At 42.2% G+C, this 12,550-nt stretch overlaps 1 protein-coding gene across 1 annotated transcript in view; it reads right to left on the bottom strand.

Annotated features, from left to right (window-relative positions):
* The window catches only part of SETD5 (SET domain containing 5), a 65,130-nt gene that overhangs the window by 15,974 nt on the left and 36,606 nt on the right, over nucleotides 1-12,550 (bottom strand). Inside the window, exons 9-17 of the mRNA XM_017820612.1 lie at nucleotides 10,019-10,167; nucleotides 9,583-9,700; nucleotides 9,055-9,164; nucleotides 8,523-8,769; nucleotides 8,240-8,320; nucleotides 5,659-5,922; nucleotides 4,518-4,838; nucleotides 3,773-4,015; nucleotides 127-256 (exon numbers count right to left, since the gene is read on the bottom strand). Coding sequence (XP_017676101.1) covers nucleotides 127-256; nucleotides 3,773-4,015; nucleotides 4,518-4,838; nucleotides 5,659-5,922; nucleotides 8,240-8,320; nucleotides 8,523-8,769; nucleotides 9,055-9,164; nucleotides 9,583-9,700; nucleotides 10,019-10,167 — 1,663 coding nt within the window. The remainder of the gene's footprint in view (nucleotides 1-126; nucleotides 257-3,772; nucleotides 4,016-4,517; nucleotides 4,839-5,658; nucleotides 5,923-8,239; nucleotides 8,321-8,522; nucleotides 8,770-9,054; nucleotides 9,165-9,582; nucleotides 9,701-10,018; nucleotides 10,168-12,550) is intronic.

The following is a 12,550-nucleotide window of genomic DNA, read 5'->3' as shown; positions in this document are numbered from 1 at the left end:
CACAGAGCTGTGCCATCAGGCAGCAGTGCACACTGAGATATCACTTGTACAGCTGCCTTTGCTACTCGGCAACTCCCCCAGTTTGACTCCAGAGCCAGCACTGCCCTGATGGTGCTGAGCACTTACCTGTGTCATCTTTGCAGATGCTGGAGGAGCTGCTGTTCTCGTTACTTTGGTATAGACACTGGGCTCTGTTCTCTTGAGGAGCTGGTGAGGTCTGAGTCATCCCCTCTTCCAGGGCTTGTTTGATCCAGCGCTGAAACAGAACGAGACTACATAAACGTGAAACTCCTCGGGTACTTTCTATGTCATCTTGCAGGATGCACTCAGACTCCTACGCTCTTGTGGAGCAGGGCAGGCTGCTCAGAACACCGGGATTACCTCCCTCGCGTGCGCTCAGGCAGGAGCTGTTAGAACACAGCTGTCAGCACCGAGCCCACCACCTACTGTGATGGGGCTGACTGTGCTCTTGATGGGATGTGTTCTGGGAGCAGCAATCCTCAGCAGTAACACAAAGATAAGTAAAGGGCAAATTATAAACATAAAAATGCAAAACACTGGCACCTAAAAATTAATAAAAACAATCATAATTTAAAAGAAAAGGGACACAAATGTGATGGACTATCTACATCCCCTGGTTTTTGCAAAAAAAGCTGTTTCCTGCCCAGGAAAACAAACACAGGAGACTTCTGCTCCACTAAGGCATATTAGAGCTTAACATAGATTCTGCTTTAACAATTCCAGCAGAGAAATGGCTGAATTTAATCACATTACAATTCTTTCAGGACTGTGCTTGCTGCCAGAGACACAGAGCAAAAAAATCTGATAAAAATACAAGCAGCAGTTTTCAAGGAGGGCAAACCAAGAAAAAAACCCCTTTTCTTCAGCTACTATTAAAAAAGATAAAAGTCACAGTGGTCTTCTGAACATGGACAATAAAGAATGTATCAGACCTCATACAAGGGAACATGAATTGAACCCTCAGCAAATCAGCTGCTGCAGCAGGTGCTACCTCTGTATCTTGATACAAACTGACTCTTTATGGCAGGCAGGAACTATCTTTACTACAAAAATAACTGCTGCAATATACGGGAAAGCACTCAGGTGATTCAGTAAAATGAGAGCAAACTGCTGAAAAAAAGCAAAGAGCAATTTTCATTTGTGCAGTTTACCCAGGGGACTCACTTTACCAGACTTTTCTTCTCCCAGAGAGGTTTAAAATTGTAATTTTACCTTTCAGTAATCCACAGTTCATCTGCATGCCAGCAATGTGTATCCCATTAGAGATACACGTGTATGTCTTATTCCTCAAAGCTATCGTGAAAGTGCATCAGAAACTCAGAGGCCACAATCCTCAAAGTGAAAACTTCAATACGAGGATGAAGAGCAGGTGACAGGATCTACTTTGATGGCCTTCACTACTGTACAGCAGACGCTTCTTCTCTGTTCAAATGTAACTCAATGGATTCCACTGCGGCCACCAGGAAAAGTGAGAAGTGCCAGCCAGTCTGGAGCACCACTACCTCAAACGTGGCATCTGATCTGACAGCCAAGTCACTGTACAGTGTGTGATTAACGTGAGAGCAGGTTACAGTTCAGTTTCCTTGCGAGGTTCAGACACTGCCATGCTTTGGATGCAAACTGAGATCATCAGCTGAATTTTTGGCACAGTTCTCAGTAGTTTAAGGATGAGGCCTGCTGACAATCCAAGAAAATATGTGATCTATTTCAACAGCCTTTATAAATCAACCTCCCTGGCTGAGTAGTCAAAAGTAGACAAGACAAAGATCAGGTCTTGAGAGACCAATGTCATCAAGTTCTGGACCATTTCTAGACCTCAGCTGGCTGAAAACGAGGTGTTCTCTGTGAGTTTTCTAAACATTCCTGAACACGAGAAGCAGATTTCTACATCTCCAGACTGTTAAGTCATAAAACCACCAAATGCTAACAAGCATCTTCCAAGAAAAAGCTATGGATCTCCTAACAAAGTGGACAAAAACCCTCACTAGAACAGTTAAACATTTACATTCAAAAAGCAGAAATCTAACAAATTATTTCTGTGACATCTGTTCTGGAAAAAGCACCTTTCAGTATTTTATTAATTATTTAGATAATGGAATAGACATTGTATTTAAGTTTTCAGATTAAGAAACAGGAACATGCTGGATGACAGCATTCACAATTTTCCTACTATACTGGGAAATGGACAAGCAAAAACAGTGCACACCTTAGCACAGGCTAGAACCAAGTACCATATAAAGTCAAAACCAACCGCTTCTAAAATTACAGGCTAGAAAACTAATTGGTTGTTCTAACACGCTAAATCATGAACTGAACATGAGTTTAAATCAACCTGTCAAAGAAAACTCCATCATACTGGTATGCACAAAATGTACTAACAGGCTAAAAGAAACCTTTCTGCTTTGAAAATGTCCCAGCTGCAACACAAGGTTTGGACATTCAGCTTTGAGGAAGGTGTGGACTAAATGAAAGTCATCCGTAGTGAAATTAGTCCATTCCCCCTCCAGCACTGAAAATTATCATTTGACTAGAAAATAGTCAAATGTAGCAAAAGATCAGAAGACTTGTTCCATCACAACAGTTTTCACTCAATTGTGAGCTTGCTGGTAGTTGCACAGCAACTGCACTGAGCAGAGAACTCCAAATAACTGTGCCAGCTTTGCTCTGGATGCTTCTCTCTTCCCTGAGGCTCAAAGACACTGTTCAAGTTCAAAAAGCAGCTCAAACCTTGCAGTTCTCAACTTAAAGATGCTTGAGGAGGTTGCCCAGGCACACAGAAACAGACAAGGTTTTGTTCATACATCTATATATGAACCATGAAGAGCTTTACCTAAAAAAGTAAATACCAAAGAGAGACCTCAGCTTCTTTTTGTAGGTGCCTGTTAGGGCATGACAACAAATTGGCTGAAGGTGGAAACAGTAAAGTCCAAAGATTTTCTCTGGAAAACACCTTCAAACAAAGGAAGGCAAAGAAACCAGGACATGGTACCTGACTCTGAAAGCTACCAAGACAGTTTGATCAGAAAGGATTTCCACATAATTGTTCTCAGGGTCCCAGGAACTGAAAAAGTCTCTGAGCAAAGCCAACAGCAAGATGGATTCTGATACAAATCTGATAAAGCAAACTAACCTGGCTACTGTTTCCCTGTGGATGGGTAAATACTGGCATTTACTGGCCATCTCTGGAGGAATCCACAGCTGTGCTCAGTCCAGGCTTCCTGCATGGCCTCAAGAACCTATTGCAGATAGGCTGTCTAGGATCCAAATCAAAGAGCTGTGGACTTGCTCTTGCAAATAGGCAAACTCAAAGCTTTTAAACCACACAGGCTTTTCCAAAGACAATGGATCTTGACTGGGGCACTGTTTTCTTGAGGTCCTCTGCAACACTGTCCTATCCCCACAATGCCAACCATCTGTTGATGGAGTAACTGTGAAAGTAGTAACATAAAACTTTCTAAGGGCAACAATTGAATGAAACACTCTTTGAATCGAATATGTTGGATAATAAACAGCCACTGAGTATCTGAAAGTACATGTTTCTAAAGGTACATGTATCTGAAAGTACATGTTCACTGTAACAGAACAGTGACTAGGAGAAAGTCAGCAGTCATAGTCTGGACACTGCATCAACACACCAGCTCAGCAGGAATACATGGAAAAAAACTCCAAGAGGACACCACTGTTTTACAAGGGGGCCAGTAAGAGCTGGATGAGTATACAGCCCATGAAGGTAAGACATGAGCAAACATACCTTTTTACAGGAGCTGTAAATTCCATCCAACAGAAAGGGCCTTCGACGTCTCTCTGGGTTGAAAGGTGAACCAAAGCGAATGTAGTGTTTAGGTGTGGTACAAATCAGCGGGGAGTGGATGAGACCTGGCAACATATTTAGGGTAGTTGCCAAAACTGTTGGGTCTGTAGTAATGCGCAGAGGACACTCAATAGGACACTCCTGCTTTTCTGCCTTGTCGTTCAGCCATTCAGTAACAAGATACTGAAGGAGAAAACACACATGTCAATGCAACCAGCACAGGTGAAGAAGAAGGGCAGTGTGCCACAATGGTGTATGGGTAAGCAATGCTCAGGTAGAACATCTTTCCTCCTCAACAGGAAGAAGACAGGCAGGACTTCCTATGTCAAACCCAATTTTCACTTGTGGCAGGCACAACAAGTAATCCAGTGTTACAAAAGTAGCTTGATTTTATGCTCCATTCATCTTATTAAAAGGTTCTCGGAGAACTTGATCACCTTGTTCAAAACTAGTTTCTAACACAAACCTGTAACACCTAATTTATGCCCAGCATGTGGCAGCTGCCTGCTATCTTCTCCAATTTTTCCTCCTTGCCCTTACGAGTTTATCCTAGCTTGTACACTACAGTTGCAGCCACACTCCCTCTTGGTCTTCAATTCTAGGTTGAAAGCCAACCTCTTTGCTCTGTCCTAAATGGATACCCCCCAGCCTGCCATCCCACCTTTGAGCACTTGATCATATTTACCTTTTTAGTTTTGGGGTACTTTACTGCAGCTCGATTAGACTGAGATCCCGCAGCCAGGACAGCAGCTGGGTCAGATCCCGTCAACTGTCTGCCTTCTCCTGGCCCTTCCACATTGCTGACATCTGTTGTGGTTACCAAGCTGGCAGTGCTTCCTTCCTCTGGGACAGCCTGCGCGAGTTCAGCTTGCTGGGAACTGGCTTGTTTCTGCCTTCTCAGTCTTTGTGCTGAACTGGTCCGGTATCGAGAGAAACGACTTTTTGGTCGGGGCCTGGAGGGTTTTGCTGGAGCTGGCTTAGTCACTGGTTTCTCAGGGACAGCTTCCTACAATATAAACTGTCATTAGTCCAAGCACCTCTAAGGGTATTCCTTTTCTCTGCATACAGGATCAAGAATTGAGATTGACACTACCTGACTCTCAAAATCTTGTTGGACTCTGTGCTGGTTCATAAGATGGCCTTGGGGACCCTTCAACACTGGCAAATTATCGTTTTGTCTTCTGCGTTCTTAAAAGGATCAACCAGAACACGGGTCTTTAGGAAGAAAGCAGCAATATGAAACTTGCCGCTTGTCTCAAGGTAACTGCTCTTACTCCTGACCTGAGCTGACATGGAGCATTCCAGGCAAGTGTCTGGGCCCTGCCATAAAATGGGAACACATGCATCCAAAGTAGATTGGGTAAAGAACTCCATCACTGCAGTTATGCATCCAACTTAAGCTCACGCCAGCACAGAAGGGGCCCACCCAGTGAAGGAGCCGGGCTTGTTCAGCCCAGAGAGGACAGAAGGGGATTTAACAGCAGTCTTTCTACAACCAAAGGCTGAAGTCACCAAGAAGATGCAGTGGTGCATCAACGTACATACACTGAAATGAGAGGCTCAGACTGGATACATGGCAAAATTTTTTCACTGTAAGAACAGTTACGAATTTGAAGAGGTTTTCCAGAGGGCCTGTGAATCTCCATCCCTGGAGGTTTTCGAGACTGGGTAAAACCTTGGCCAGCCAGGTCTGACCTCAGAGCTGACCCTACCTGACTCAGAATAGACTAGAGAGCCCACAAAGTTCCTCCCAACCTGAACCATCTTATGACCAGATATGCTCTGAGCTTGGTAGAAGGTATCAAACAGTCCTATCTTCATCTTACCGCTACTTGTGAAGACCGTCGTGTGTTAACTCCAGTACTGCTGTTACTGTTAGGAACGTTTGCAGGAGGAGCACTTGGTGCTGAACTTCCATCTTCAGTTTCAGGAGTCTCTGTTTTTATTTCCTCTGGCTCAGGAACTTCAGAATTGACGCTGATTTCAGCGTCAGTGCTGTTACGGTCTGAAGGTTGCTCTCGTCTCCTCTTTCTCTTTTCCAAGTTCTCAAACATGTGCATGATGGCTTCTACCTTCCTGTCTTCCCGTGACTAGAACACAAAAGTAAATTGAAGTCAGCATGGTGAATTATGCACAAAAGGAAGAGAAGGCACAAACAGATATGGGAAGCAGCAGAGGATGGAGAACAACTGCCAAACAGCAATGACAAAAGCCAGACAGGGGACAGAGAGAAGCAGTTCTTTTCAGTTATTTGCATTTTTCACCATGGCAAATTTCCCAGAATAACAACAACATAATCATGTGTTCATAGAGTAACTAGAAGAACTCGACTTTGTTCTTAAATAGGAGCACTTAGATACTACTGAGTTATATTTATAAAACAGCCACGAGGAAACGCGTAATTTTGAAGAATTAAAAACCGCAACTTGGAAACAAACAGAGATACTTGCTAATGACCAAACGTTAGAAGCAAAGAGAAGCCAGAGGCAACAGAAGTAAGTGATTCAGTAATTTGCAGCAAGTATAACACACCACACAAACTGACTAAAGTGATCCAGATTCATTCCTTTCCTGATGTCAGGAGATGACCTAGCTCAAAAATAAAAGCTTTGGTCTAAGCAGCTTACATAGTGGATAAGAAAAACAGAACATGAGAGAATAGAGAGGCAAACCAGACACATTTGTTAGGAAAACAGAAAGGACAGGAAATCTTATCACCTAGCTGTGTCAGAAATAATTGGTAATTATGCATGTAAAAAGCCCAGTACAATAACGTTACAGTGACTGGCAAGAAACAGGATGAATCAAGTGGATTTTAAGAAGTGGGGTCAAGTGTCTCCTGAGATTTTTCATGAAGGAGAAAGTATCTTCAAGCACACAGCAGTACTCAGTCACAGCAGCCTGGCCTTTTACAGCTTTCTGTTCGAGAATATTCAATACACGCACACACAAAGAGAGACAGGGGAAACTATAGATATGGGTATTTACCTGGTGCCAAGTATAGAAAACTGAATCGCATTAAAGCAGATTAACTGGTGCAACCTACAGGAACAGGGCTTACAGGCTCATGGGAAACTAACACTTCACTTAGACTTATTGAACTATTCTGTCCCAGAAAGAGATCAGCTTCCCTGCATTAAAATGAGATCTTTCCTCCAAGCTAAAGGCCAGTCTGATGGATGACTGCTCTCATTCAAATTTCAATGGAAATTGACTGCTTTATCTCATCTGTTCTAAAAAAATCCATGAGATAATCCAAGGATCTCTGGATGGCCCTAGGCTCTGCAAGTTGCTGCACTATTTTAACATTTAAAGCATTCTCAGGAAAATTATACTTAGAAGACCCATATCTCTGATTAGATGAAGACAGGTGGTGGTATTGGTGAGCAAAGAAACACAGGGAATGCTAGTTCCAATATATTTGTTGGCTGGTAAAAGGATGGGAGCAATTTTTCAGTTTTTCTTCCTTGGGTTTTTGGGTTGGTTTATTTGTGTGTTTGGATTTTTTGCTTATTTATTTAAATTAATGAATTAAGTACAACCAGAACGGCTCCATTCACAAGCATAAAACATTCTAATCCAGGCAGCAATCCCTGGAGCCATAAGAAGCACAAGGAAAAAACCCACCACTCTACTCAGTACAGATGAAAGCTGAAAAAGGGCTGTGTTATTAAAGAGCCCAGAGCACCAAAAAATAGTTTGATCAAGATGACTGTTTAAGACAACAACAACTTGGGAGCACAAAGATATTTCCTAGTAAGTGTCAATAGTACTGTTGGTGGTCTACCCCTCTTACTAACATTTGTCACTTGTTCCTACCTTTTTGCCACATGGCAATGTGTTTATAAACCCATACAGGGAACAGATACATGTTAACAAATCTAACTGAGCAAAATGGGTTAAGTTTTAACAAAAATCAGGTTCTGGTTCATGACATGACCTAGTTGAAAATGTCCCTGCCCACTGCTGAGGGATAGGACTAGATGACCTTTGTAAGTCCTAACTCAAATTATGCTATGATTCTATATCATGCCATAAATTCTTGTAGTGGCAATAAGGAAGGGCAGAAGGTACAATTACCTTTTTTAAATCTGGTGCTGATAGTGTTGCTAATGGTATGTTTTAGACTACAGAACAGCCCTGAAAGTAGCAGTTAAACCTTTCAATCAGGAAACAAATCTGCTGTATATCTCCTAATCTGCAGCACCCTAACAGAAATGCTATGATGTAGAGTCAACCTGGGTGGTTTCTTACCACTTTTTTTTTTGCTGCTGTTAATTGACTTACTGAAGACCACTAACAGTTAGGATTCATGCTGAAACAAGTGAAATAATGAACTGGATCTGTTGGTCACTGCATGAAGCAAGTCCTAAGGGGAATGATACCCAGAGAGAGAGAAATACTTGCCCGTCGGCCATGGACCAAGGCTCCCTGTTCATCTACAGGCTCCTCTTTCTCCCCTTCTTGTTTCTCCTCCTTCTCTGGCACCTAAAAGAGAAGCCCAGCCTTAGTATATCAACAACATCCAGTGCCATTTTAAAGTTATGAACATTTCTGCGTAATTTAAGGTGCTAAAGATTTAAAAAAAGGCTTCCTGCAGTTTCTGTTCTTCAGATTCCAGCGCTATGGGATCAGATTCCACAGCACTGAATGGTAACAATATACATAACAAGGGGGCCAAAGGTTTTACCTCACTGTCACTGACTGCTGCAGGTCCCTCCGGAACTTCCTCTGTTTGCTGACTGCTGTTCTCATCCGAAGCAATGCTCTGCTGTTCCATCTCTAGCTCCTTTCGACGGGCTTTTCGCCGGCGTGTTTCTGCCCCAATTAGTGTGCCTAAAACAGGTGGAGGTAGGTGTTCTGCAGCATTTGGGCTACGTTTCTGCACAGGGCAATTCCGGTTCCCCTTGTGACACGCACAGTCCACTTTATAATTGCTGCTCCAAAACACAAACATAATTCGTGTCACTCTTCATTTCTCAACCCTTGTACAGAGACATTCAATGCATCTCCTACTAAACATCTCACCACGTGCCAAAGCAAGGACAGCAGGCTACCTTATGGCCTCTATTGTAGAATATGCCAGCAGAACTGGACAGAATAGCCGGGAAATGCAATTCAGTAGAAAACGGAGCAAAATGTAGAATGCGAGGAAAGGGCTGGAGGAAGATGTCCAGTCCAGGAGGGCAGTGGAGAGCTCCCGGGCGAGGTGAAGGACTCACCAGATGTTGTACTCATAGTCAAAGGCGATGGTAACCTCTGTGTCCTTGGCAATGGTGGCAACAGCATAGATACATAGGTGGATCATCCCATCGGCAATCACATGTCGAACCTTGTTAAACAAAGTAAAGAGAAACTAACATCTCCACACCTTGCATTTCCTACTTTCAAGAGGAAAGCCTCCTCCTGCAAAGTAGCTCTTATCTGCTCCATGAATAACTATTCCAAATTCTCCGTTGGGAAAAGCCTGCTTCACTGCTTGTCTCATCCTGTGCTTTTCCACTTACACCTACTCCCACCTGCTTACCCTAAGTATCATTCTGAACCCAAAGCAAAGACATAAAAGAAACATTTCTCTTCCAAACTCCCCCCTCATGTTCCCAAACTTTCTCATATTCCAAGTATAAACCATCAAACGAGCAAGAGACACAGAGAATTTACCCCATATATTGCATTTAAAGTTAGAGAAAGCGCTAAGCTTATGTAAAACATGTATTTGCAGTTACAGTGATAGTGAAGACAGAATTTACCTCTGCATTTGGGGTGCAGGAACGCCTGATGAACCTGGCATCATTGCCAAAGGTGCGGGCATCAACACACATTTCAACGCCATTGAACTTGGAGTAGAACAGCACGAAGGGATATGGCCTGGAGAAACAACAGAACACCTCAATCCCAAAATACCCAATTCCCATGGCACTTATAACAGGTATCCCCCACTTAACTGGAAGCAGCACTTGCATCAGCGCTATTGCTCTGGGTGCTTATGCACTTCCATCAATTTAAGAGATCTATTTCAGAGGGTTTGGTCCATAAGCTGAGCATCAAGCTGAGGTGGTATATTTGATTTCACATTTCTATGGATGGCACAGCTGACAAGGCCCTGCAAGTGAACATTATCCCATAGAGACACCAGTCTCTCCGTGCCACGATGCTCTCACATTAATCACTTCATAGTACTCTTACTTTTTGAAGAAATGCCCATTGACCTCGAATTGCTGTCGTAACATAACCTTCCCTCGATACTCAATTATAAGGGTATCTAGTGCCAAGTCTCTTGCTGCCCTCAGGATCTTCCGGTGCTTCTGAACCCGAGTCACCCTTCCCAGCTGCAGCTGTAACAAAAACCAGAGCAAAATATGAGAATTCAAACCAAATGTCTCTAACTCATGAATATTTTACCCACATGAAAAGAAAAATTACTCTAATAGCAACACAGAGAAACTTTGCCAGTGAATATATTGTTTATTCTGTAACATTTTAGTAATGACCAATGACCTTGATAATATTTATCAAAAGCCAACAGTATTTATTCCTTTGCTTCAACACCAAGTCTGACAAATCTATCAGACCGAGTATTTCAGTCTTGCAGCAGGAGGCATAACCAGACCTGTCACTTGCTGCTAACAGGGAAATGCTCTGCAATTACGGCCACTTTCACAGCCAGAATAATTCAAATCTTCCCTAAATTGTGGGTTGTCACACATTTAGAAGAAAAGAATGCAAGCTTTTCCTTTTGCAGAGGATGTAAATTCTAGCTAGCTGGTCAAAGAATTAAGCTGGCAATTTCCATCTCCATCCAGAAACTTCTCTACATCTGTCTGCTCAACTAGTGCTGTTGATTTTAATTTTTTTTTTTTAACATGAAACAAATTTTTAACAAAGCAGTGACAGTTTGTTGAAACATCTTCCTGTTAAAGTCTACAGATCTATTACAATGGATTTTCACAACAATGTGTCTTGACAGTATAAACCCACAACATTCTTTAAGTACAGACATCCAAACATGACACATTTTATGGAATAATGGAAGGGATATTATAAGCACTAGGGCATAGGAAAGACTTCATAAAAACAAAGTACTTCTCTTACTTAACAGATCAAAGTTCTCAGCAAGTAAAAATTACATGAAGGTGATTGGCTGCTTTGCTACAAGTGCTGTGCCTGTTCCTTCCTAAGCATTCTATTCACTGCTAGGAACGACCCACTTTTGATACTTTTCCACAGTGAACTGAGGCATAAGTGTTCTTACTTCAGTAATAATGACAGTCATGCATCTAAATTAGAAGTAAAACACAAGATTTTATTACAGGCAAGTTCCCAACTTTTCCTGATAGAACTCTTGTTAGAAACAGCTACTGAGCAGTCTGCTCAAATGGGTAAAACATTAGGTACTTTTTGTACTATCCAACTGTGGTAACAAAGAGTAAATAAATGGGACTTGATTTCTTACTGCATGATAGAAGATAAGGAGTTAAGGAGATAAGAAGATCTGAAGTTATTAGATGAATTAGGGTTGAGACAAGTTTGTCTCCAGTTGAATAATTTTGTTTTTATATTACCACTCATTTGCTGTTATATTTTCTCATCTTGGCCCTACACAGGAGGGTTGGACCAGATGATCTTCAGTTGTTCCTTCCAACCTGAACTGTTTTACTACTCTATCAATACTGTGAGTACCAATAAGATCATATCTTTCAGAGATGCACCTTCATGTCCTCCACTCTCACCTCTGCCCCATGACTGCCTGCATTACTGTTCTCCTCATGCTGGAAAACAGCTTGAGGAACGTGGGTGGGCTAAGGTGGGGTGGTGAGAGGAGGAGAAAGTCCATGAAGGAAAGAGAAGCTCTGCATCTGCAAAACTTATTTATCTGGGTTTGGTAAAACAGGAATGATCTCACAGCTTTTCTGATAAGACCCTAGCTCAGCTTGTTTTCATTCTCTGAATTTAGAAATATGAAGAGGATTAGCTGCCATGCTTTCATGTGTGAAAAGAACAAATGATTTTATTCATGTCATAGGCTAGGGATTGCTGACTGCTAATCAGCCAAAACCGTTCTGATATGTTTGCAGAGCAACATCTGCATAATACTCAGTGGCTTTATTTTATAAAGGCCCTTTCGCTCTTCACTTCAGAATGTGAAATCAATCAGGGGTTTGAGCTCAAGTCAGCAATTATCAGAGGCAACAAAGGGCAAATACTAACCCTGGGTTTGGTTTGGCAACAACAGGCAGAAAAGTGATTCACAGCTTTCAGTCTGTCGAGCAACTGGCAGTAGCCAGGACTAAGATGATTTTATTCATGACGCTAAACAGCTTTATATTTTCAAAAGTCTCCCTTTGCATCATTAGGACAGTTGAGAATTGGTTTACCATATAATCAGCAAATCATTTAGGTTAGAAAAGCCCTCTAAGATCACTGAGTACAACCCAGTACTGTCCAGTCCATCACTAACCTATATCCCTCAGTGCCACAACCAAACGTCTTTTAAATACCTCCAGGGATGGTGACTCCACCACTTCCCTGGGCAGTTTGTGCCAGTGTTTGATAACCCTTCTAGTGAAAAGATATTTCCTAATATCCAGTGTAAACCTCCCCTGGTGAAACTTGAGGCCATTTCCTCTTGTCTTATCCAAAACATTCCAATGACCAAAATCCCATATTCTGCATGTATAACTCTTAATCCATGCTTCCTTACTCCTCCTGGCTTTAGGA

The sequence above is a fragment of the Lepidothrix coronata genome, unplaced genomic scaffold, assembly GCF_001604755.1.
Source record: "Lepidothrix coronata isolate B3197 unplaced genomic scaffold, Lepidothrix_coronata-1.0 Scaffold84, whole genome shotgun sequence".
Taxonomy (NCBI): domain Eukaryota; kingdom Metazoa; phylum Chordata; class Aves; order Passeriformes; family Pipridae; genus Lepidothrix; species Lepidothrix coronata.
This window is presented reverse-complemented; position numbering and strand designations above follow the sequence as displayed.